General features: G+C 36.7%; 1 protein-coding gene and 1 long non-coding RNA gene across 4 annotated transcripts; one reads left to right on the top strand and one right to left on the bottom strand.

Moving 5' to 3' along the window:
• The first annotated feature begins 6,662 nt into the window (after positions 1–6,662).
• LOC111471379 lies at positions 6,663–20,913 on the top strand. The gene is made up of 4 exons (XR_002715188.1): positions 6,663–6,676; positions 14,100–14,102; positions 20,280–20,282; positions 20,607–20,913. It is a non-coding gene; the product is annotated as an uncharacterized LOC111471379 (long non-coding RNA).
• A 932-nt stretch (positions 20,914–21,845) lies between these two features.
• On the bottom strand, positions 21,846–23,354 carry LOC111471368 (myb family transcription factor PHL8-like). 3 transcript variants are annotated; one of them, XR_002715184.1, is made up of 6 exons: positions 22,967–23,354; positions 22,811–22,887; positions 22,668–22,725; positions 22,507–22,585; positions 21,965–22,421; positions 21,846–21,931 (listed from the first exon to the last, which is right to left on the bottom strand). XR_002715184.1 is itself a non-coding variant. In XM_023117090.1 (5 exons), exons 1-5 carry the CDS (start codon positions 23,085–23,087, stop codon positions 22,025–22,027), a joined length of 732 nt encoding a protein of 243 aa, XP_022972858.1. In that variant the 5' UTR covers positions 23,088–23,354; the 3' UTR covers positions 21,846–22,024. The 3 variants fall into 3 exon arrangements, 2 of the variants coding, with proteins under 2 accessions (XP_022972858.1, XP_022972859.1); XM_023117090.1 differs by having other exon boundaries at positions 21,846–22,421; XM_023117091.1 differs by having other exon boundaries at positions 21,846–22,421; positions 22,811–22,890; positions 22,947–23,058.
• Positions 23,355–27,464: the final 4,110 nt, after the last annotated feature.

The raw sequence follows: 27,464 nt of genomic DNA, 5'->3' as shown, positions 1-27,464 counted from the left end.
GAACTCCGCTTGAGGTATGGTCAGGTAGTCCTGTTAGTGATTATGATAAATTGCATGTGTTTGGGTGTCCTGCTTATTATCATGTGACAGACTCAAAGCTGGATCCTAGAGCAAAAAAAGCCAAGTTTATGGGCTTTAGCAAAGGTGTGAAGGGCTATAGGTTATGGTGTCCAGAAACAAGTAAGATTGTTAATAGTCGAGATGTGACATTCGATGAGTCTGGAATGTTTTTGCAGAAAATTGAAAATAATGACGAGGCATTGAAGCAGGTGGAGAAGGTGGTGTTCTCTCCTGATGTGGTTGCTCCTACTGAAGAACCTATTGACCAGGTAAATAATAACTTTGATGTCTTAGAACAGAAAGAGCAAAGTCTTGAGGAGCAAAGCCTTGTAAATGAAAGAGTGGAGGAACCTGAGTCAATCGCCAAGAATAGACCACGAAGGGTAATTCGAAAACCTGCAAGGTTTGATGATACGATAGCATATGCTTTCTCTTTGATTGATGGAGTTCCTAACAGTTACAAAGATGCTATTCAGAGCCCGGATAGCTTACACTGGCAAGAGGCTGTGAATCAGGAGATAGCATCATTGGAGATAAATCAAACTTGGGATTTGGTACAACTTCCAAAAGGTAAGAAGGAAATTGGTTGTAAATGGGTTTTTGCAAAAAAGGAAGACCCTTTTGGTATACGTTATAAGGCTCGACTTGTGGCTAAAGGCTACGCACAAAAGGAAGGTATTGATTACAATGAAATTTTCTCACCTGTGGTAAAACATTCTTCGATTCGAATTTTGTTGGCTTTGGTTGCTCAATTTAATCTTGAGCTTGCACAACTCGATGTAAAAACTGCTTTTTTGCATGGAGATTTGGAAGAAGAAATATATATGACGCAACCAGTTGGTTTCCGAGTAGTTGGACAGCAACATTTAGTATGCAGATTGAAGAAATCTTTGTATGGGCTGAAGCAATCCCCTCGCCAATGGTATAAAAGGTTTGATCATTTCATGGTAGAGCATATGTATACTCATAGTCAATTTGACCATTGTGTGTATTATCGATGTCTCGATGATGGATCGTTTATCTACTTGCTCTTATATGTTGATGATATGTTAATTGCTTCAAAGAGACAGGTGGAGATTGATAAACTCAAAGATGAGCTTTCTAAAACATTTGAAATGAAAGACTTAGGCAATGCAAAGAAAATACTTGGAATGGAGATAGAGCGAGATCGAAAAAAAGGTACAGTCTGGTTGACTCAGTCTCAATATCTACGCAAGGTATTGTCAAGATTTAGTTTGAATAATTCAACCAAACCTGTTAGTACTCCACTTGCTCCTCATTTCAAGCTTAGTGCTTCCATGTGTCCAAGTTCTGACGATGACAAAAGATATATGGAGAACATTCCTTATACAAATGCTGTTGGTGCGTTGATGTATGCTATGGTGTGTACTCGACCTGATCTTTCACACGCAGTAAGCATGGTGAGTCGTTATATGCATAATCCTGGTAAAGAGCATTGGCAGGCTGTAAAATGGATTCTTAGGTACATTCTTGGCACTATTGATGTTGGTATTAAGTTTCAAAAACAAGAAATGTTTAATCTTGACAATCGTGTAGCTGGTTTTGTGGATTCTGATTATGCTGGTGATTTGGATAAGCGACGATCTACCACGGGTTATTTATTTACTATGGCTGGTGGACCTGTTTGTTGGCGCTCAACATTGCAGTCTACTGTTGCATTGTCTACCACTGAAGCAGAGTATATGGCGGTAACGGAAGCTTTTAAAGAAGCTATTTGGATGCATGGTTTGATCAATGACTTGGGTATTTTGCAGGGACATATAGATGTATTTTGTGATAGCCAGAGCGCTATTTGCTTGTCAAAAAATCAAGTCCATCATGCTCGTACAAAACACATTGATGTCCGTTTTCACTTTATTCGAGAAATCATTAGCAAAGGGGATATTCGTTTACTAAAAATTGGAACTGCTGATAACCCTGCTGATATGTTGACAAAGGTGATCGCTCGTGAAAAGTTCTGCCATTGTTTGGATCTCATCAACGTCGGAAGGAAGGAGTAGTGTGTTGATGTGGTAGCAACCAAATTCGCTATCAACTTGGAAATCTTATGACAAGGTGGAGATTGTTAAGCACTGTCATAAGCCCTATTCTCTAGGACCAAGACCTATTCTCAAGGTCTTGCTAATATTTTTTAGGCTTGTTAGTTTATATTTAGGTTTAGCAGAAGGCTATATAATGCCATTCTTTCTGCTGTTGAAATCATCAAGTTTTGTGTGCAATATTGTATGTCTTGAGTAAATTTGGTGTTGTGAGTACATTTGTTCCGCTTTCGGCGCACAACAAGTGGTATCAGAGCCAAGTTGTGGTATTTTGGGGTATTGTGAAAGCTTGGGCCTCATCGACCATTAGACGTGCTCACAATCGTGTTTATTCTCTTGAAAATCAATTTTCAAGAATTGTGTTTTTGAGTTTCATCCAGATTAATTATTGCAAATGGCAGAACCATCACGACGTGGATCGAGAGTGTGGAGTTCCAATCTCGAAGTAGAGAAATTTGATGGAACCAATAATTTTGGTGTTTGGCGAGGCGAAGTTAGCGATTTGTTGGTCATGCAAGACCTCGATGTCTCTCTCCAAGAGAAAATGCCTGAAGACATGACAGAAGCAGAATGGACGAAATTAAATCGGCAAGCCTGTGGAATTATTCGATCCTGTCTTGGCAAGGATCAGAAATATCCATTTATGAAGGTTACCATGGCGAAAGAATTATGGGACAAGCTTGAAGCGAAATATATGAAGAAGAGTGTGGAAAATAAACTCTATTTGAAGAAGAAACTCTTCCGTTTTGATTACAAGGAAGGCATCTCAATGGCTGAGCATTTGGATGATTTTAACAAAATCATCACTGATTTGCTCAATCTTGATGTTAAGATTGATGACGAGGACAAGGCGTTGTTGTTATTAAACTCTTTGCCGGAATCCTACGAGTTTTTAGTAACGACCCTACTACATGGAATTACTGATATTGATTTTGAAGATGTTTCAAATGCCTTAATAAACAATGAGATGCGAAAGAAGGAAAAGGAGACGTATCAAAGCTCTAGCTCAAATGTTCTCACTGCTCATGGAAGGACTTCCAATTGGAAAAAGAACGAATGTGGAGAGTCTCGATTAAAGTCGAGAGGTAGATCTGATAATTGGAGAAAACTTGATAAAAATGAGTGTGCATATTGTCGACAGAAAGGCCATTGGAAAAAAGATTGTTCGATCTTAAAAGAGAAGGGGTCGAAGTCCAATGTGGTTAGAGATGACGACACTGATACAGATGATGCCTTGACAATCTCCCTATCAGTCAGCCAAACCAGTGAATGGATTCTTGATTCTGGGTGCTCCTATCATATGTGTCCCAACAAAGAGATGTTTTTGGACTTCAAAGAGTTCAATGGTGGAGTTGTCTATATGGGAAATGATAGTACTTGTAAGATAATGGGAATCGGCTCAGTACAAATCAAGATGTTTGATGGGGTTATACGAAAACTCAAAGATGTGAGGTATGTCCCTGACTTGAAGAAAAATTTGATTTCACTTGGCGTTTTGGATGCGAGTGGTTATCGCATCATTTTGGAAGGAGGGAATTTGAAAGTAGCTCGTGGAGCTTTGGTGGCAATTACAGGAACTAGAAGAGGTAGCATATACTACCTCAACGGAACCACAATAATTGGGCATGCTGCTGTGGCAAGTTCGAAAGAACAAGACATATCGAAATTATGGCACATGCGACTCGGGCATGCTGGTGAGAAGGCGCTTCAGACACTGGTGAACCAAGGAGTTCTTAAGGGTGCCACAACTGGAAGAATTGATTTTTGTGAACATTGTATATTTGGCAAACAAAAAAATGTGAAGTTTGGTACAGCTATACACCAAACAAAGGGCATTTTGGATTATGTTCACACTGATGTATGGGGTCCCACAAAGAATGTCTCATTGGGAGGAAAGAGGTGGTTCGTCACCTTTATTGATGACTACTCGAAGAGAGTTTGGATGTATCCCATGAGGTACAAAAACGAGGTTCTCCAAATCTTCCTAGAGTGGAAGAAAATGGTAGAGAATCAGACGGACAAGAAAATCAAAAGGCTGAGATCAGACAACGGGGGAGAATATACTTATGATCCATTCCTTAAAGTATGCCGAGATGAAGGGATCGTTCGACACTTCACTGTTCCTGGTAAGCCACAACAAAATGGAGTTGCTGAGAGAATGAACCAGACATTAATAGAGAAGGTTCGATGCATATTGTCTCAAGCAGGATTGAGTAAGGCATTTTGGGCTGAGGCTCTCAGTTATGCAGTTCACTTGGTGAATCGTTTACCTGTTTCTGGAAACGGTGGGAGAACTCCGCTTGAGAAAATTGAAAATAATGACGAGGCATTGAAGCAGGTGGAGAAGGTGGTGTTCTCTCCTGATGTGGTTGCTCCTACTGAAGAACCTATTGACCAGGTAAATAATAACTTTGATGTCTTAGAACAGAAAGAGCAAAGTCTGGAGGAGCAAAGCCTTGTAAATGAAAGAGTGGAGGAACCTGAGTCTATCGCCAAGAATAGACCACGAAGGGTAATTCGAAAACCTGCAAGGTTTGATGATACGATAGCATATGCTTTCTCTATAATTGATGGAGTTCCCAACTTACGTATTGAGGCTTGAGGTGGTAGCAACCAACTCAGTTATCAACTTGGAGATCTTATGACAAGGTGGAGATTGTTGTAAATTGTCATTAAGTTTGATTTGATTTGGAGATCTTATGACACGGTGGAGATTGTTGTAAATTGTCATAAGTTTTGATTTGATTTGGTTTTTGGATTATATTTGATTTGGTTATTTGAATTAGATTTGATTTGGTTTTTGGATTATATTTGATTTGGTTATTTGAATTAGATTTGATTTGGTTTTTGGATTATATTTGATTTGGTTATTTGAATTAGATTTGATTTGGTTATTTGAATTAGATTTGATTTGGTTATTTGAATTAGATTTAGTCACACCAAGGTTTAGTTATATATTGGGATTTGATATCAGAATTTGGTATCGGAATTTGGGAGAGCTTTCGGAGTCACATTGTATTTGTTGAGTGACATGTGTTCTGAGTCTTTGTAGTGTGATAGTGAGATATTCACTTGTAATGCTTTGGTTTATTAGTGATTGGTTCGTGGATGTAGGGGAACTTCTCTCCGAACCACGTAAATATATTAGTGCCTCATTGTGTAAAATCGTTCATTGGTGTTGTGAGTACCTTTGTTCCACTTTCGGCGCACAACATCCAAGAGGTACACTATTATGTGCAACTCATAGAATGCAAGTGTTGGGAAAGGGTGGCCTTTGGGGCGTGCTCCTCCCAGCTTAGTTGAGGATACGCCAATGCTAGCCAGTTTTCCGTGGTTTTTCTAGTGTCTCTCAAGCTGAGTCCATGAGAAGGGTGGCTGAGTCCATGAGAAGGGTGAGGGAGGCCCTTGATGGGATAGACCATAACTATTGGGCAGTTGTTTTCCAATGCTTATGTTGTGAGTTCCGTAGACCAAAGGAAAGTCCATCAGTGAGATAACTCATAAGTAGTGTGTAGTTTCCGTATTCGTTCTAAAGCGCATATTTCTAGTAGGTACATTAACAACTAGTTTGAAGATCAAATCATCATTGTGGACAATGTCAAGATTGAGTGTGGGAGAGTTCACAATCTATTGAGCGATTGTGCCCTCCATAAAAGTCATTGAGGACGATAACTAGTTTAAGTGGGGAGAATGTTACAACCATATTATGAAGAAATTAGGTTGTGATCCTCACATCAAGACAAGAAAATTGACAACCCTCAAGTTGTGCCCATCAGCCACATGAGAGCCAAAACAAACCAAGGAGGACAGTACATAGTCTAACACACAAAAGAGATGTACATGGAAGTTAAGATGAGGCAAAGTAAGATAGAAGCAATGAGTAGACAAGAAGACAATGATAGACTTGATAAAGAGTCGAGTAGGGCTCCAGGCCTTAACCTCAAAAGTTGAGGTTTTAGAGGAAATTCAGGCATGTGCCTATAGAGTAAAGTCCATCCATAAGAAATATAAATGTTCGCCAAATTTGGTGTCAATTGAATATCAAACAGATGCTTCACGAGATCGTATGATCGTTTGCCAAATTCATGTCTACTTTTGAAAGATAATGTGTCAAGGTAGAGTGGCACATGAAGGTGACCAATTGAGAAATTGGTTGAAGTGTAGTGCCAACATGGCTATGTACAAGCTTCCAGACTTTGCTATCGTATGGGTTGGTGGCACGATGAGTAAATATCGTGGTTGGCTTATGAGCCTGACCTCAAGGCAACATGGCACATGAAGGTGACTAATTGAGAAATTGGTTGAAGTGTAGTGTCAATGTGGCTGTGTACAAGCTTCCAAACTTTGGTTGGCAGCACAATGAGTAAATGTTGTGGTTGCTTGGGAGCTTGACCTCAAGTGGTGAACCGTTAGGTTATATGCCTAAAACCTCCTAATTAATTATTTAATTTTTAATAATAATTTTGATTATTTTATTTAGAATTTAGTATTATCTATTATATGGAAATCGAAAGTTATTAATGTAATTAGTATGTTGTTGACATAAAGAGAATTATGTTCAAGTAATAACTTAGTCTATGATATATGGATAAGTTTGGCTTGATTTATCCTCATAAAACTATTAATGTGACCCATGTGGTAATTATTACAAATGATTTGATCAAAATTTTCATGGGGAGACATGTGAATGGAGGTATGTTATATAATGAGTTTGTATAAGACTCGATCAAAAAAATATTTAATCTCTTTTTATAATCCATTAATTGAGAAGATTAATATTTCTCATGATGATCATATGTGATTCGATTTTAATTAGGGAGTGAGTTATGAAATTCTGATTGTGAGAACTTGTCCTTTACTTTACATGGGTGAGAATGATTCTCGTAGCCGATTTAAATGGTACGTTGTAGAAAAGGGTCCGAGCGTATCAAACCCTAGCCAGATCAACTGATAAGTCAAGTTGAAGTCGTTAGAAAATGTATTCTTTGGTTGACTTCAAACTCTCGAAGTGGGATGAAATGGTACAATTGTTGTGACATAGTAAACCAAGGGACTTCCCTTTTTATATCGGAGTCCAACTCTCGACTTACTCAACCTAACCGTGTGGGACAACCTTTCTTATTTTTATTTATTATTTAGTTATTCATTTATTTTTTTCTCTAATTTTTTTTTGTTACATCGATATCAGAGCGATACCTCTTCCACTAAGTTTTAATTCGGGGAAGAACCAAGGTGAAGCTAGTGGACATGTAAAGAAGATGTATATGAATGAATTGAGATCACATCTAAATAAGAGCTATTCTGAGAATAGGATATGTAACACTCGAACCCTAACGAGAAACTTAAAACCTAACTTTTTTCATTAAAGTTGAACTTTGGAAATTTTATTGATAGATGTAATTTGGTCATTTAATCCTCTTTCTCGCTGGTGAAATGGAAGTTAGTAACAAATAAATAAAAGAAAAAACAGGAAAGAAAAGAAAAGAAAAGAAAAGACAATAAAATAGAGAGAGAAAGAAAGTTAGAGAGGAGGAGAAGTAAGAACCACAATTTCGATCCGGTAGCCAGGAGTCTAATTCCGTTTAAGATTTCTTCACAAATCCTTCGCAAAACCTATAGAAGCATTCAGGCCCTTTTAATCGTCCAAAAACTTCAAGGAACAAAGAAAACTCGAAGGGAGGATTGCGCTCATAATCTGTGAAGGGAGTCATGATCGATTCAGATCAAAAATAGGAGTTTCGACCTTCACCAAAGGATCATTAAAGAGAAAGAAGACAAACGGTGGAGCAACATGTGTTAGGCAGGAGGAGGGTCGGACGCTGACAGAAAGAAAGAATGTGTGTCACGTGTGCATTGGTAGAGGAAAATCACAAAAAAATCCTATGTCGGGCGGGATTCGAAGATCAGCGCCAGCTACCAGACCCAAGAACGCGCACATGACCCAAACTACTGAATTGATTTGATGCCTAACCACTTATCGTCGCATGTCGCGCTGAGAAAAATCAAAGGAATCCACAGGCACCCTGATTCGAACCTACGCACCCAATCTCGAATGGTCCAACCCACTCTCACCACGTAGTAGAATGAGAGCGCGCGTTCACTTCCTCAAGCGCGTCCATACGTGCGCATGACTGTGCGCGTAGAGGCTTAATCTGGTGCTTGAGGCATGTGAATAGGCACAACATATCAACGAGCTTTCGAGAAATTTGGAGCTTCCAACTAGCGGAAAAGCAAGCTTCAAAGGGCACGCTCCATTTCAGTAAGTTACCACCTAGACTTTAGGCATGTGATACTTGTAGGGATTGCTAGGACAAGCTAGCATGCGAGTATTATGTACCTTAGGTGGCTAAAATATGTATGATTAGATCATATAATGAACAATTCGGATAATTATGACACGTACATGATAAAATTATGAAATTTCCCTTGTAACAAGAGAATTGAGAAGCATGCCTAATTTAATGTCTTCGGCTGTGGTATGATGGAGGAAGGGAGATTCTAATCTGTGCTTCGGGTAATTGATGGATGTTATCTCTCCGTTGAGCTTGTTTGATTGTTTGATTGTTTGATTGTGTGTGATTTATGTTATGATTTTCATGCAATAAGGTTCGGTAGGAATACCTTTTTAAATAACATATGTGAACGAGAAGACATAATTTATGTGTTTGAGATGGTTGATAGGTGTATTTTTTCTAGTAGAGCATGCATCAAGATCACAGTTAAGATTAGGGCGCTATAGCTAGTGCGGTTTACATGTAGAACCAGAGGTTAAACCTATGTGCACCTAGGGATTGGTTAAGCCAAGAGGCTAACATAGAATGTCCTGAAACTATGAAAATGGAATTTAAACCGCATGAATGCCCCTAAGAACATAGTAGACCTCCATGGTGTATTAACATGATTGAAGTCTCTTACAAAATCACGAAACTAGTTGAGTTACTAATGAGTGTAGAGTTGGGACTTGGTCGATGCTCTAATCTTGTTAAACCAGTTCTTGAGAAGAACTAGGGACTACATGGGTAGTTAGCTCAGGACATGGACCCTTATTAAGTGTAGAAACAGGCGAACCTATAAACCAATCCTTGATGGACTAGAGACTACACGAATAGGGTGTCAAGATGAGAGCCCTTATTGAGCGTAGAAATAAGTCAAGGTCGATGCTGCGATTTCGTAAATCTATCTTGGTAGAGATCAGGGACTACATGGGTAGGTGGTTTAGCATGAATAGCTCCTATTGAGCATAGAAACTGATGGTGTTAATATAACACATGTAGAAGCAATTTGGATCTTAGGCACTTTTAGAACATCAATTATAGTAAATAACTAGCATGTTCATAAGTATTAAAACTTAATGAGTTTGAATACTAACCTTTTGTAGTTCAAATTCTTGTTTCCTCACAAACCAGTTTCGAACCACCACTAGTGTCTTCTCCACTATCCTCCGGCCTTAGAGGGATTGTGGAATCGGTGAGTGACTAAACTTGGGAGGGATTTTGTATATATGAAGAGAGTGTTTGTGAGAGGTTTTTCTCAAGGTTTTTCTCCAACAAAAAGACCTTTCATGTATTATGATCACTCTATTTATAGTCATGTTTGCATGTTCATGCAAATTTGAGATCACCAAATTTTGACACTCAAAATTCCACTCAAATGTTTGGGATTATGTGGCAAACATACATGCTTTAGTTAACCAAATTTTGACACTCAAAATTCCATTCAAATTTGTGGGGTTTATTTGGCAAACATGCCATTTTTGTTAAACCAAATTTTGATACCTCAAAACTCTACTAACATGGATTTTTCCATTAAATGAAGTCAACATTTTGACTTTATTCATTTTGATTCAACCATCCATTTGAATTATTAATTTCAAATTAAAATAATATTAAATAATTAATTAAACTATTTAATTAATATTTAATATTAATTCAAATGTCAATCCCAATTAATTTCGACATATATTTGATTAAGCTTATTTAAATATCTCAGATTCTCCCTTTTTGTTTAATTCGTAAATAAAACAAAAATGCGTTAAATATATCCTATATATGTAGCGCATTCTCCATAATTTGAATTAGAACACTTCGAACTCACTCATCACACTATTCTATGGTTTAGTCCGATATGAGCTAGCAGAGGGACCAAATGGATCTATAGATCATGGGCTCCAACGATCCAAGATTAACCAGTTAAACTCATTAACCTTGTTAACCAACATTCGTTAACTACTAGGACATTCCACTATAGCCTAGTAGTTGCACTCCCCTCACTATAGATATATTTCTGTCCATTTGATATAACCATGATTAGTAAGTCGATCCTTCACAGGTTGTTCGTAACTAGAGCTGGGTCAATTTACCATTTTACCCCTGAAGTTACTTCTTGTTTCTTATGTGTCACTGATCCTCTAATGAACAATTGATTTGTGGTCCAACCAGTAAACCAAATCCCTCTCAGGCCAATGAGAGGGTGGGGCCCCTTGTTCAAGACCTGGAGTCAGTAATTAAGGGAACTACCTCTCTTCTATCCCTAAAAGTGGGTAGGAGTGAATTCCATCTTGCACCCCACGTCCCCAGCCATTTACCCAGTCTTACCCCTGAAATGGGAGGCCTATTGAGTCGGCGAAATTGAGCCACTCTCACCCATGCAAATCTAAGGATAATTCCAAATAAACAGGAGTTCATGGTTAGCTCAGGATTAAGATCGAGTTACCGAGGTCATCAAATGAAAAGAAAATCAGTCTCAACAGTAAACGACATTATAAAGTGAGAGTGATTTTCTTCATGGTCCGATCTTATGCAATACTCATTGCATAGGACGCCCCCACTCACTTGTCTCCATATGTACAATTTTAGTGATCACATTGTTTATATCATATACAAAAGTGGGCCGCATCCATAGTGTCTCCAGAATAAGGTACTCAACCTTATCCTTATACTATGATCATTTTGACTATATACTTGAACTTGATCAACTCTTATGTCTCTACATATAGTTCAAGTAATCATACTATAGCCAAAGTGTTCTTAGTTTATTGGATTTAGATTAATGATCGTAAAGTTCACTTTATTCAATAACAATCTTTATTGAATAAACAACAATAATAATTTTATTGAAAATAGAATATGTTTTTGTTTACAAACTATGAGTTTTAGGACATAAAACCCAACAGAAACGATAACAATCTTTATTGAATAAACAACAATAATAACTTTATTGAAAATAGAATATGTTTTTGTTTACAAACTATGAGTTTTAGGACATAAAACCCAACAGAAACGATTCAAGGCCAACCCTTTGACTTCGTAAATCGGTCTTGGTAGAGATCAAAGACTACGCAGGTAGGTGCCATGAACAACTCCTATTGAGCATAGAAATGAGTCGAGGCCGACGCTGCAACTTCGTAAATCGGTCTTGGCAGTGATCATGGACTACGCGGGTAAGTGGTTTAGCATGAACAACTTTTATTGAGTGTAAAAATGGGTCAAGGTCGACTCCGAGATGCCATAAACCAGTCTCGACAAAGGGCTAGGGACTACACAGGTAGATGATCAATGAGGAATCAATTGGAACATCGTATAGACCAAAGGAAAGCTTACAGATGTGAATCTACTAGGAGAAGGAAGCGATGAGAGCCTACAATTAGATTGCTTTTTTAGTATATTTTTATACTCACCCCTTTTTCAGTTACTAGTCAAGGTGGAGAGTTGCTTGGGAGCTGCACTATAACAGAAGGATATTGTTCCCGAGCATCAGTTTGTTTTCACATTTGGAGTCTTTTGTATTTTCTTTTATATTAGTATTTTTTCGTTTGTAAAATGATGTACAATGTCTTCTTATATTTGGATTCAATCTTGTATTTAATTTTTGTGTTGTTGACTTTTTTTTTTTCTTTTTTTTTTGTTTGTTTTAACTTTTATTAGATTTTTAACAAGTATTTTACTTTTCTTTTAAATTTATTTATTTTCACTTTCATCTTTTTAATCTTTTATCAGTTTTCGAAGCCTTGAAAATCAGGTCGTGATATGATGATTAAGAAAACTTTAAAAGAATTAAAAGTCACTACCTATACAAATAAGGTGCACATTCTTTTTTGGTGGCTTAATCATGGAACTCCATAGTTAAGTGTGCTTTGTTTGGATCAATTCTATGTTGAATAGCCTCTTAGAAATTTTTCAAGGATGCATGTAAGTGAGGTCGTCTTCACTCTTAGAAGAGAGGGGTAAGTAACATGACCATGACGTACGGGATGCAAGAGAATGTCAGGGCCATTTGGTAATAAATCCATATTCTAAATCCTAGTTCAATTTTGGGCATGAGTTGTTATAGTGTTATTGTTCTTGACTTGTGAACTTAAGCTCTTAGGTTTTGTTCTTGAGTTCTTGTCATGGTCTAACTCAAGGGCCTTAGTCATGGATTCTAACTTCTAACTTATGTTCTTATCTAAGGACCTTAGTTCTAAGAACTTGAAACTTGATCATATTCTAGTTCTTGAGGTTGGTTCTTAGTTTTTGTTGTTGGTTCTTGTCCTTAATGCTTGGTTCTTGAATTATACCTACTAGTCTTTATATCTAACTTGATCATATTCTAGTTCTTGAGGATAGCAACTTGATTGCTTAAAAAATTAAGGGTTATCCTAGCCCTTATCATGGGTAGCATCTTGATTACTTAAAAATCAAGAGCCAACCTAGAACATGTTAATTTAGAATAGCAGCCTGATTACTTAAACATCAAGAACCATCCTAAAGCTTATCATGAAGTAGCATAATGTATTTTTTAAAAAACTAAGTGTTAATCTTGAGCTGATCATCTCTGGTTAGGGTAGCCTCTCGATTACTTGGAAATCAATGATTATCCTAAACCTTATCTTGAGGTAGCATTCTGATTACTTAAAAAAATCAAAGAAAAACTTAGAGCCCATCTTAACTTAGGACAACTTGTCGATTAATTAAAAATCAAAAGTTAAACCTAAGCGTAACATGAAACTTATAATACACAATGATCATGATTTTAAAAGGCCTTAAAGTGAGCCTAAGTCATGTTTCATTCTAAGCAATAGAATAATTCTTAAAGTTAATCCTTAAGGATCTTTAAGGGTAGTTTCTTCATTTATTTTTAATCTTGAATTATACCCAAACTTAGTTTATGTTCTAAACTTCATCTAAGCATCTTTGAAATCTTAGGTAAAATTTCATGTCCTCACACATGTGCCTTTCTATAAAGCTGCAAAAAAAAAAAAAAAAAAAAAAAAAATTCCTAGAGCTCACCTATAAATAGCCAAGCCCTAATAGCCAGCTGCCACCTCTCATATTGCACGAAGCTTGATGAAAGCCAGCCGCTCCTAACCCCTAGTTGTCGCCCACCTCTCTTTTTCTCCTTCCTTCTCTTCTCCATGCGATCACTTGCATTGTTTTCAACCATCACCAGCTGCATGTCGCACATTGCAGCCCAGCGGCATGCCAACCTCAGTCGCCGCCTGTTCGACATTGCAACCTTCTATCGTCAAAATCATGTGCACTAAATCGCAGTAGTGCTACTTTTCACTGTCGGGCGACACGCTGTGATCACACGCATGCATCGCCGCTATCATCTTTGCCCACATCACCACCAACGTATTTGTCCTCGTCAAAGCTAACGTATTCAAGGGAGAGGTAAGGGTTTTGCTAGATTGGATAATTCTTGGTGGATTCTAATTTTAAATAATAAAATGCTGCCATTACTTACAAAATCTTTGGACATCAATGGTGTCAAAATGAAAATTACAAAATTACAACAAATAACGTTTGCCAAATAATATTGTTGCGAATATTGATTTCAACCTTGCCTCATTTAAGGAAAGTAAGTAACCAAGTTCCAACTAGTACTTTGGGATCATTCATTTTGTGATGAATGCAACTAAGGTTAAGATGTCTTGATAGAAACATTGTCTCACTGCTAGAGTAAGGGAAAGCTCGTATGTGGGAGAAATTGCTTGCACAGTAGGTCGAGGTAAGGGACCTTCCTGTTGGATCAAGTTTTTGTTTTTAAAGGGTTGGATATGCATGCACTTGTAAGCAACATGTATGTATGTGATATGAAGTGTTGTGGAACATGTTTTTATTCATGATTTGGTTTTTGCTATATGATGGTATTTCGTAATTGGTGTCATAAGCACTAAGCACTTTTAAGTTGCGAGGACTAATTGAGGGTGGTTGGATGTTAATTATTCAACTATCACCACTATAGCCCCCTTTAGGTAGTGATAACTAATTTATGGTAATTGTAGGTTGGTTATTTAGCGATTACCGTCATAGTTACCTTTGGGTGATTATGACTAATTGGTGGTGGTTGGACGTTCTTTATTCACGATCACTACTATAGCCACCTTTAGGTGATTATAATTAATTGGCCTTAATTATATGTTGGTTGTTCATAATTATTACTATTGTCATCCAGGAGTGATGAAAATCATGTTTTGCTATGAGGAACTATCCATTGAGGTCCCATGATTTTGATTGATTAACCATATAATAGTTTACGTATCTAATCAGATGGGAGAGTTCCTTATTGAATATTTTTAATACTAATCCTATTTTTTAAAATGATAAGTTCATGGTACGAGAATGAGAGGCAGGGTGAATATCGATCATGGAGCAACTTTGAAATTTTTATTATTTGATTTTAAGGACGTTTTCGCCTTTTGTTTTTCAATTTGTTTAATTTATATTCGAGAACTCCCGATTTATAAGAATTAGGAAGTTTCTTAGAAAGGGTACCCTACATGATTTCACTAAATTATCTTTTAGCATCTTTATACATGTTTTAAAGATATAAAAAAAGTCTTGTTTTTAAGTAACAACTAATACGTGTATGGAAAGTCTAGGTCGTTACACTTTCTTAAAATCTTGAATCATTTGAAGGATTTTTTTACCTTGAAATATTTTGAAGGAACCTTGGATGCATTTTGATAATTTATCTCAAACTTGATTTGAGTCCCAAACATGATCCAATAATTCTAAAACTTTACATAATCTTTGGACATCATGAAATAAAGTTTCTCATAAAGTTTCATGATATTTGGAGATCGTTTGGATTATGAATCAAAAGTAAGTTATCTTATGAGAATTATGGTCATTTTGTACTATTACTTGGTTTAGCTATCTTTAACCTATCATATTGTGCCTAGCATTAAAATTTCATGAGCACCAAAATCTATTTAATTGGTCATTTTATTGTTACATGATTTTCGAGGAAAACGCTAGGTTCTTAACACGTGGTTCTTTGATTGATTTTTCCATAATCCTTTAAATCTTACTTGACTTAAGGTTCATAATAAAATCTAAGCTATTCTTACGAGTATTGTTTAATAAAAGTCTAGATAATCTACTTACCTCATCATTGACACTTAGGTCCTTAGTTCTCGAGTTTTCAGTATCTAAATTGCACCAAATTTTCTTTGGTAAGTTTATCTTTGAGTCTAGTTTCTAGAACAATCAAGAATTTCTTGAGAGTTGATCTGGAAGAAGTTCAATTTGATAAAAATAAAAACTAAGAGAGGGTCAATTTTGGATTGACATGGCTAGCCACATCATCATCTTCTTCCTTAGAATAGTGAAGAAGCACGACTTGGCCTTGCAAGATATCTGAAACTCACTCCCTCTAGCCTCATACAGTGAAGTTTGAAAGCCATTTGTAAATGTTGTGAAGGTTATCTTATGATGTTTGCTAATGTTGAAGTTTGAAAGTTTTTGGAACATGTTAAGTAGCAAAACCAAGAATTAGGGGTAAAATGACCAAAATGACCCTAGGACTACTTCTGATATTTCAAGGTCTAGATGTGCTCCAAATTACCTACTATTTTCTACTATTCTAAAGGTATGAGGATAAGTTCAAGATTTCAAGTTGATTGGAGCAAGTTTGTAACCTAAACCAAGATAGAACATAAGAAATGCCTGAAGGAAACACCTCAACACACAAAACCCTTCTAGAACTCTCTAAAGAACTTATGATGACCCTATGACTTTCTAGAATAACTCATGCTTGTTATTATGATGGGTTCGTATATGCATGTTACAACTTATGCCTCAAGAAATTATAAACCATAGAAACTTACAAGATTGAGAACCAAGAAGAATACCACACAAGCTCTACAACTACCAAAGTAGGAAGAATGCTAGATACCACTCAAGGATAAGGGATCAAGGTCCATAGACACAGAAATTCAAGAATGCTATGTAATACTCTAATCATGCCCAAAGTGACCCATGACCTCCCACCACCCGATGCTTTAAGAGGCCCATATTTCCTCTTCTAGGTGGAATGCTCTGTACCATGTTCTCTTTGCAGGATGTCATGTTTGGCCTCATGTTTCCCTTACCTAGATGAGATGCGCTGCACCATGTTATGGGTACCCAAAGATTCGTAGGATGCCATGTTCGATGTATGCACCGATCAAATGACCTCTATAGTCTATCATGGGGAGTAGTCTAGGGCGACGATGGAACAAGAAGAGAGTAAGCTACCTTATCCACGAATTAAGAACCTCCTAAGACCTCTCATAGTCTAGCATGCTCATGACTTAGACTATGCTGCTTGGAACACATGAAGCCTTAACCGTAGGTATTCAGACTATGCTGCTTGGAACGTATGAAGCCTTGGGCATAGGTATTCAAGCTGTATCACAAGGCAAGCCCAAGATGCAGGATTAGACTATATCACTTGGAATGTAAGAAGTAAGAAGCTTGGGATGCGAGTTTTCAGACTATGCTGCTTGGAACACATGAAACTTCGGGCATAGGTTTTCAGATGGTATCGAAGGGCAAGCCCTAAGGTGTCGGTTTAGACCATGTTACTTGGAATGCATGAAGCCTTGGACATAGGTTAAGACTGTGTCGCTTGGAACGCATGAAGCCTTGGACACAAGTTGTCAGGTTCATGACTGATACCGTAAATCCTAGGGGGAGTGTCTTGAAGAACAAATCAAGAACAAAACAAGAACCTAGAAAGTACTAAGAACAGGATAAAGATCAAGGACTAGAACATGGATCAAGATCAAAGTCCTAAGGAAAAGAAAAAAAAAAAAAAAAAAAAAACAAGAACCATAGTACTAAGACTCTTGGAGAATAACAAAGGTTTCAGAATCCAGGGACCAAGGTTCTCAAGATAGATCATGATAAGAACCCATAAGTCAAGAACAAGAACTAGAGGGCCTAAGTACTTACAACAAGAACCAGAACAAGACAAGAAAGAGTGTGGTACCCTAGCATATCAAGGACATGATTAAGAGCCTACAAAAAGACTACTTATTGAGTCTTTATACTCATTCCTTGTTCTCCATTTTTTTTAGGTAATAAGGAGTTGGTCGAAGTCAAGAGCAGACTCTAGAGCAGGTCCCATAGACAATCCTCACCCATCTTCCTCAACCTTTTTTTTTTTAATTTTTTGTGTCTATTCCTTATTTTGTGTTTTAACTGTTGTATCGTGTTTTAATTACTCATGTATGAACACTATTTTTTTTAATTAATGTTAGGCTTTAAATACCCTCTGTTTTATTTTGCGAAAAAATTTACTCCTTTTTGGAGTCATCCAGTCAGCTCGGTCCTTACAAATAATCCAATGGTCTCCTAAAACATGCTATACATAGTTTAAACTTTCGTGCAAGCTTAATTGGGAGATAACATCCATCAATCACCCGGAGCATATATTACAATAGCTCATCCTCCTTTCTATCACAACAAAAAACATTTATAACATACCTCTCAAAATCTCAACCTAGGAAAATTTGGTAATTTCTTACTTGTTGGAATTGGTCAGCTCGTATTCTAGTCATGCATTTTTTCGTTTTCGTTCTATCCTACAAAGTATAAAAACAAAATGCATCTTAGAATCTCATCTAAGAGTATAACGTTAATTGGCTAGTTTCCTTGGAATTCAACCTAGCTTTACTAATTGAGTAGGATAATAGGTATTAATTTTGCATGCCTAGACAACCATTGAAGGAGCATAAAGGGCGAAGGGAGTTATTCCGTTGGAGAGTCTTCTTGCCCACTCTTTGACAAACATTTTCCTTCCACTAGATCAGGTTCCCCGGAAGCGATTTTCTGTGAGAGGATCAAGTAGGTTCCCGGGAAGCGATTTTCTGTGAGAGGATCAAGTAGTTGTGTTAATATTAGATGGAGATGATGAACCGAAAGGTGTTAGATGTATCCCAAGATCGAAATATGTCGAAACAAGTTTTCTAAACACTTAAGGAAAGAATTCTGAATAGAAGACCCTTAAGCCTTTTGCTTATTTCTCTTTGTTATGAAAAGAGCATACATCTAATGAGTATTTATATTAGAGAAAGCACTAACTAGTTTTCTAACTTTCTCCTCAAGTTAAAAACTACTAACATCTTCCTAACTAAAGCACTAAAACTTGGTCCACAATTTGGCAACTACTAACAATTCATCTAAAGTTGCAAGTTAGTAACGTATTCTATTAAGTCTACTAACAATTTTTCTAAAGTTGCTCCATAACTTAGTAACTGATTCTACCAAGTTAAGTTTATTGGCACACAAATCTATACCATAAATTTGACTTTGTTCGAGATTCTTCACTCCCAGCAAATCTTGCACCCTAGCAAAGTTAACCCTTTGTAGGGTCTTGATTAAAATATTTGCATGTTGTTCTCTAGTGCATATGAACTCCACAATGATTTGTCTCTTCACAACACACTCATGGATGAAGTGGAAGCAATTTTCAATGTGTTTGCTATGTTCATGAAATACTGAATTCTTCATCAGTGCAATCGTAGATTTGTTGTCGACAGAGAGAGTTATTGGCTTTAGTTCACTTTTAGTTAATTCGCAAAAAAAAAATTCTCAACTACAAGCTTAGTATGATGCCGCAGTTGCTATCATGAACTTGGCCTCATAGGAAGATAGTGCAACAATTCACTACTTTTGAGAATGCCAAGAGATTAAATTTCCATAGAGATAAAACATCATTCTTGCAGTGTTTTTTCTATCATCGGTGTTTCCATCTAAATCAATATCTGTAAAACTAACTAGATCTTCAGAACTTCACCCTCTTTGTTATTTTAGCCCATAGCTTGTAGATTCCTTTTAAGAGTGGAGAATGTACTTAACCGTTTGATGATGCATCATAGTAGACTTTTCCATGTACCTACTCACCATTTCAAAAACATATAAAAGGTTCGATGAGTCAAGTACCTTAGACTTTCGATGATGTGCCTATACTCAGTGGAATTCACTAAGCTTCCTTCAACATCTTCCCCAATTTTTAACTTTGTTTCCATGGGATACTTGGTCGGGTTGCACTCTGTCATCTTAAATTGCAACAACAACTTATTAGCATAGGTTGATTGCTTTAACATGATGCAATATTTCCTTTGGTCCACTTTAATACTGAGGTAAATAACCCAAAATCAGTCATCAAAATCTTTCATCATTGTTGCATGAACTCTTTGAAGCCTTCCACACTTGTACTAGTGACCATTAGGTCATCAACGTACACATCAATTATGAATGTTTCAACTCCATTGTTTCTTATATGCACTACTTGTTCTTGCAAGCACTTCATGAAGTTTAGAATTTTTAAGCTCTTGTCTAAACGTATGTTCCACGCCCTTGGTGCTTGTCGTAAACTGTAAAGGGTATTTCAACTTGTATACTTTGTACTCTTTGGTTTTGATGACGAACCCTTCCGGTTTGGTAACATACACTTCTTCATAGAGGTCACCATTTAGGAATGTTGATTTGACATCCAAGTGATGGACCTTCCACCTATGTTGAGTTGAAGGGCAAGAATAGACCCTTCATATGTTGGAATAGTGAGTAGGTACATGGAAAAGCCTACTACGATGCATCATCAAGCGGTTAAACACATTTTCTGCTATGTGAAGGAAACAACAAGCGGGCTGAAGTATCAAAGAGAGCGATGTCCTGAAGAACGAGTCGATTTTACCAATAATGATTTAGCTAGAGACATTGATGATAAAAAAAGTACTGCAAGAATGACTTTTTATCTCAACAGAAATTTGATATCTTGACAATCTTAGAAGCAGCGAATTGTGGCACTATCTTCTTGTGCCGCAGAGTTCCTGGTAGCAACTGCGACATCGTTTAAGCATTGTGGCTGAGAAATTTGTTGAGCGAAGTGACTAGAAGTGAACTAAAGCCGGTAACTCTCTACGTCGACCACAGATCTGCGATTGCATTGATGAAGAATCTGATATTTCATGGACGAAGCAAACACATTAAAATACTCGCTTCCACTTCATTTTTGAGTGTGTCGAGAAGTGATAAATCGTTGTGGAATTTGTATGCACTAGAGGGCAACGTGCTGATATTCTAACCAAGGCCCTAACAAGGGTTAAGTTTGCGGAGATGCGATAATTACTAAGAGTGAAGAATCTCAAAAAAAGTCAAGTTTACAGAGGAGATTGTGAGCTAATAAACTTGGCTTAGTAGAATAAGTTGCTAATTTATGGAGTAAGTTTAATAGACTTAGTAGAATAAGTTACTAACTTATGGAGCAACTATAGAAGAATTGGTAGTAGTTGCCAAATTGTGGACCAAGTTTAGTGCTTTAATTAGGAAGATTGTTAGCGATTCTTAACTTGAAGAGAAAGTTTAGGAAGCTAGTTTGTACTTTCTTCTCTATTAATACTCATGAGATGTATGCTCATTTCACCACAACAAAGAGAATTAAAGAGCCAAGGGCTTAAAGTTTCTTTGTTCCAAAAGTTCTTCCCCCTCAAGCTTTTCCTTTGCTTCTTTCCCTTGTTTCGATATATTTCGATCATGGGTCAAATTCATCCCATGCAATGTTTGCAGCGCCTCCTACGCTGTCTTTGCCGAGTCCTTCTCTACCAACATGAGAAGAACGTCCTTCGAGATTGCTTGGTAGATGGCGACAAGAGCCATCCTGTCCTTGTGCTCCTCAATGTCACCATGTTCGATGGCGTCCCACACGCCTTGTGCCTATAGGTTAACATGCATCTTTATCGACCATGTTGCGTAGTTACTCTTCGTGAGTAACAAGTACTGGAGTGTTACACTCCCCTTCTTTCCACTCTTTAACGTTGGCATATCTCCTCCGACAACTTCGTGTGGTTCTGACATTTGTGTTGGCATCCTAGCTTTGATAGCAAAAGTTGGATGTAGTCCAAGATCGAAATATATAAAAACAAACCACTGAAGAAGAAAGAACAACTTGAGGGGACAAATCTTTTGAATAAAAAGAACCTTAAGCACTTATTCTTTGTTGGGGTGGAAAAAGCATACATCAAATGAGTATTTATAGTGGAGAAAACACTAACTAGTTTCCTAAACTTTCTCTTCAAGTTAAAAACCACTAACAATTTTTCTAATTAAAGCACTCAAACTTGGTCCACATTTTGACCCCTAATAACAATTCTGTTAAAGTTACTCCTAAGTTATTCTATTAAGTTAGGTTTATTGGAGCCAAAAAGCTGAAAAGAGTAGGAAAGCTTAGTAACCGTTCATCACCAAGAAGAAGAGTTCATCCATGTAACCCTTGGGGGCAGTGCTGGATCAATATAGATCAAGTATTTTATATTGACATCTTGTGTCTTCTTTGTATTCCATTAATGTCTGTACTACACTATTATTATGAAAGTATGATCTTACCCAAGTAATGGGCCGATTGCATTAGTCTTCTTCTTCAATTGGACATTGGTTAAGAAGCATAAATTCACAACATAAGGGAATAACTGGTAGAGTAGAAGAATGATTCTTGTGGTTCTAAATTCACCTTTGCATGGCTTTAGCTTGCTTATAAACCCACAACCTCTTCTATTTAACATTGGGTTTGCCTTCAAATCTTACTTACCAAATCAAACATGCCTTATATACAACACTACCATTTACACATTCCCATCATAAAATAAAACCACCTTTTCAAAGAAACTCAATCAACTCTGATCCAATTCCACTTCCACTTCCAGTTGCTGCATCATTCAAGTCGATCATTCTGAATTCCTCTTGATTATTCTCATAACTTTTTTGCATTGTTAATCTCTTACAATCTCCCTCAGAAACAGAGCTGCTCTGTTCTGACAAACATGAGCTCTCACATCCAGAGCTCACCATTGAAGCCAATTGAGAGAGCTCTTCCAGTGCTTCTGAACAACATCCGTACCCTGCAATTGTCTCTTCTGCCTTCCTCAACACCCTCTTTAAGTACTTCCCTTGTGCTTCAATTCTCAGCTGCAAATGCCTTTGTACTTCTATTTGCTCCTGCAGCCTCTTCTCTACTTCCATTTGCATTTCCATAACATCCCATATCTTCTTTCTCCTTCAATTGTTAATCCAAACAATATTAACACAATGCAATGTCTACACAACAAAAGGCAAATTCAAAACAGAGATGGGGTTTTTACTCTTTCGTGTTATGATTTTGACCCACATCGCTGTTTTCCACGTCCAATTTCCCACCTTTTATCTGCATCTGTTTCAAGTCTTCAAAGAACAAAAGTAACTAAAAGTGAGAGAGATTGTTAATGAAGAGTTTTGTGATGGATTGATTGTATTGAGAATTTACCTTCCAGCTTGAGTTGGGGAATGGTTTCAGACTTGTGGCTTCTTCCCAATCTAAATTTCTGGCTCATAAACAAACATAATTAACTTTCAAGAACAAATGGGCCTTTTTTTATAATATGATATAGCATAGAAAAGAAGAAGAACCTGTAAATGGCTCTTGAGGTGGTACAGCCTAAGCCCAGTGATACCCATAACTCTCATCAAGCTCTTAGGAGTGGCCTCTGCAAGAAACCAACAAAAAATAATGAAACACAAAGAAAAGGAAAAAGAAGGAAGATGTAATAGAAGAGAAAACAGAACTATGTGCTCCACCGAGATGATTCACAGCCTCCTCAAATCTGTGATGAAGCTCCGGAGTCCATTTCAGCCTTGGCTTTGCATCAGTAGACAAAACCAAGTTGATGTGGTGATGATTCTGCATGATTCTGTTTGTGTTAAGAACAAAATGGGATTTGGTCGTGTTTATATGTCCGTCCGATGTTGTCAGGAGACATTAGTGGGGTAAGGCTATGTTGGAAGGGAATATATGCTCATCAGCTGTGACTCTTTCTTTCCTTTCTATTCGATTGCTTCCCGATTATATTACGTTCATACAAACTTTTACATTGTTTAAAATTTTGATCTTTGACTTGAAAGGATGAGAGAATCTCCAAAAAGAAAGAAGCAGCAGGAAAGAAAGATGCAGCGTTGCAAGGGAGGAGTGCTAAAAGCAGAGAAAAGAAGGGAAAAAAGTGTAAGGTTTGTTGTTATGTTGCTGTTGATATACCAAAACCCATCATGGAATCACTTTGTTTGAAAGGATGAGGAGCTTTTAAAGTAATTTGATTGCCATTATGGATATTGTTTTCCTGATTGAAAATGGGTCATTCCTCTTTTTCTCGAGTGTGTGGCGTGTGGTTCATAGATTCTTTTTGTTCTTTTCAAAGGATGAGGGAATCAAAGAATCTAAACTTCAAAACCCATCTACACCAAACAAAAACTTATCCCTTTCTTTTTTTCATTTCAACCAAAACTCAAATATATATATATATATTTATAGTCCATGCTTTCCACCGTGCTAAAAAGGAGAATGAAATGTTGTGATTTGTGTATCGGGTGAACGATAGATGTTATCTCCTTGTTGAACTTGATGAATTGTTTAGATTATGTAGTTTATGCTTTAGGTGATTGACAGGATTATATTCCTCATGCCTTAGTGAACTAAGTTAAGATTAGAGCACTAAAGTTATAACAGTTTCATGTTGACCTAAGTCAATACATTTGACGATCAATAGTCTAGACTTAGTGCTCCTAAAAATTGGATTAACCTTGAAGAGCTAGTCTTGAGCGTTCTAGAATGCAAAATGAGATTACTGCATTACCAAGTAATAGCAGCATATAAGCAATATGATCAAGCCAAGCTTAGGGTAGATAACATAGCGCATTGAGGAACCCAAGTGCCTTTATTTGGTAGAATGGTCGGTGGTCTTCTAAACAAGGAATTTGCACTATAAACTCGTCCTAAGGAGTGTGGGACAACGTAAGTAACTTTGTAGCCAGCAAGCTCACAAGGTCGCTCTCCCAAATTTAGAATAACTCCATAGCTCTATGGAAGGGTATGCCAGTTAACCTTCCACAAATGATGTCCATACCAATAGGTGCCATACAGTCCTATAAGCTTTTATGAGGTAGTGCCTCAACCCAATATACCGGTCATTCAGTGCTCTGACATAGCAAGTCGACTAAGTCAAGAGAACAGTAGAGTTAATTCACCCCGAGCTAAGATATGTCATCCAGTAGACTCATGATGCTAAAAATTGGTGAACAACCTCCACCAAACTCAGATTGAGTTTCTAATGGACAAGAGAACCACTCGAAACTTTAAATCCTCTCCAAAAGCTCAAATAGCAATAGAAATTGGTCTGAAATTCTTGAAGCCTAAAGAAAATCTAGCGAGATTATAGAGGAGATGTCTCGAGGCATTAGTCCTATCGGTATAGTTTGGGTCCTTTATGTTTTGTTTGAATTTGTATCTCAATCCCATTCCCCATTTGTAAATAAACTTAGAACAAAGTTGGCTTATGCAAGATTTAGATTTATTTTTAATTATGGTATTTTGTTTAATTTGCACAAAATTTTACTTATTTAACAAGGCATGCATGCATGTTAAGAAATGAAATAAAGGGGAAACAAAAGAAGAGAAGAAAAAGGAGATTAAATGCGATCGAATTCCATCCATCTTTGAATGGAATCAAAATCCAATCATTTCATTTTACAAAGCAAATTTTTTCCTTTCAAACCCCATTCATTTCTTTGCATTTTGGTTCGTTATAACCCAAACTCTCCTTATAATTCCAAACATGATATCAAGAATTCTAAAGTGTCGAACAAAAAAGCTTTGAACAAATTGTGTACTTTGTTTCGAGTCTTTAAAAATTCGATTAAGGTACCATTGTGGAGATCTGTGAATCCCAACAGTTTCAAGCGAGGTAGCTCAAGAATTTGTTATTGATCGATAGAACGACTTTAAGAAAGGTCGGAGAAATTGTTAGAGCTTAAGCAACTTTCAACATAATGTGGGGCGAAGGTTTGAAAAACACGTTAAAAAGAGAAAGGAAGAGAAAGAGAGAGAAAGGAAGGAGAAAAGATGAGTAGAGTTATTGAAGTGGGTTTCCCCTTTAGTTGAGAGGTAATGGCGTAGTTTGGTTCAACACCTTTATCTTTACTTTAATATATTCCATAAGAGGTAAAGGAGATTCCGGGGATGATGCCTAATGCTAATGCCTCTCATCTCCACTACTCATACCTCCAAACTCAATCAAAATCCAAAGTCAAAGGTGAATGATTCTTGTTCGTAAATCAATTATTGTGTTTGGAGGGGCCATATCACAACAAAGTATCTACTTTTTTTGAAACAAGAATCAAACTAAATTCACATTCAATCGTTTAATTCAAATTACACAGACTTTATATTGATTTGTGCGGTTAAAAAGAGATTTTTGAATTGATATACAACTTTTAACGATCACACCGTAGTTAAGTATAGAAAACGACGGAGACAAGGCACCCTACATATTTCAAACTTTTGTTCTAAATCGACAAATAAAAGGTAGTAACAAAAACAAAATAGTGAATGAGATGTTTTAAGTTTACAATTAAAAGGTAGTAGGATAAACAAAAGTGAAGGAGAAAGACGCGTAGGAAAGGAGAAAAAGGGAGAAAAGAGAAAGTTGGAGAAGGGCTATTATTGAGTTTCATTCATCTATTAAACTAGTGATGATATTTTAATATTTATGTGTGTGATTATATCATGGGCTTTGCGGTTGGTGTTCATTCTAGTTCAGCTTTCACCATGTGTCTATCTTCGTCACACCCGTCCATGCATCTATCTTTGTGCATGTAGCCATCGAGAGAGGAATCGTGCACAGAACGACCAGAAGGAACCTGCACTATCCCACGAAAGGTTAAATGTGGAGGATATGGGTTAAGATCGAATCAATTCAATTCAACAAATTTTGGTCCAACCAGGTCTAGTGTTAGGAATGAATGTTCTATTCGTGGAGGGGGAGCATTTGAATGGTCTATGATTTTGTTTAGAATTAAACAAAATTAACATTTAAGCAAACTTATATTGAAGACATATGGAAAAAGCTCCGATAAGAATTTATTCTACTTGTTCCAACTCCTCCAATGGTGCTTCTTCGTGACTGTGCAGTGTCATGGTCATGTTTATCAGGGTGTATTACACATGGTATGCCTATTTCATGTTGTATTACTTTTAACGCTTTCATGATATATTATTTTATTTTTTATATTTTCTATGTGTATGACTAATATAAACCAAGACACCCTATCATACACTATGAACTTGAAAAAAGTTAGGAAGAATATTGTTCAAATTACCATAAAATGAAGTCAAGTTCTATTAAATTTAAACTCAAGATGCAATCAATTCTATATTAAGAAGATTCAAGTCTCATTTATGCAGCAAGAGCTTCAAGATACTTCAAATGCAGCTTCATTTGTTCTTAGATAGCTATAAATTTATGATAGATGATAATCTGAATTCATGGTGTTTCTTTATTGTATTTTAAGGTTTTTATTTACTTAACATTAAATTTACATCGTGGCTAATTATGGTCATAAAATATGAAAGTTACAACTCTTGGAATGACTCAAAGGTTAAGAGTTTTTATTTTGAGACTATATAAAGTCAAACCTGGAAAATGTAGTAAAATGAGCATTTGTGCTTTACTTTAGCCAATGACTACGTTTCTTTCCAATTATATGTAGTTTAGATTCATGTTCAGAATCATTCAAGATTGACATGATCAATATTGCTTGCGGAGGAATTCAAATCTCAAACAAGTGTTCTTAGTCTTGAGATATTCGATCAACAAGGTAATCTAAGTTTACTTCTCTTGTAATGATTTCTTGTCATTTGGTATCAAAGCTTTTTCTTGGGTTGATCCCTTGTAGTTTGGTATCAAAGCTTTCTCATAGGTTAATTTCTTATAATTTGGTATTGTAACTTTCCCTTGAGTTGATGATTCCTTATCGTTTGATATCAAAGCTTTCTTATAGGTTAATTTCTTATCATTTGGTATTAGAACTTTCCCTTGAATTGATGATTCCTTGTCATTTGGTATCAATCTTTTCCTTGTATTGATTCCTTATCCTTTGGTATCAAGCTTTTCCTTGGATTGATTACTTTTCATTTGGTATCAAAGCTCTAGGATCATGTATTCTATATCAATAATGGAAGCTGACTATCGTGAAGGATTTTCTATATCAATACATAAGGGTCTGTTATGGAACG

The sequence above is a fragment of the Cucurbita maxima genome, unplaced genomic scaffold, assembly GCF_002738345.1.
Source record: "Cucurbita maxima cultivar Rimu unplaced genomic scaffold, Cmax_1.0 Cma_Scf00051, whole genome shotgun sequence".
Taxonomy (NCBI): Eukaryota; Viridiplantae; Streptophyta; class Magnoliopsida; order Cucurbitales; family Cucurbitaceae; genus Cucurbita; species Cucurbita maxima.
This window is presented reverse-complemented; position numbering and strand designations above follow the sequence as displayed.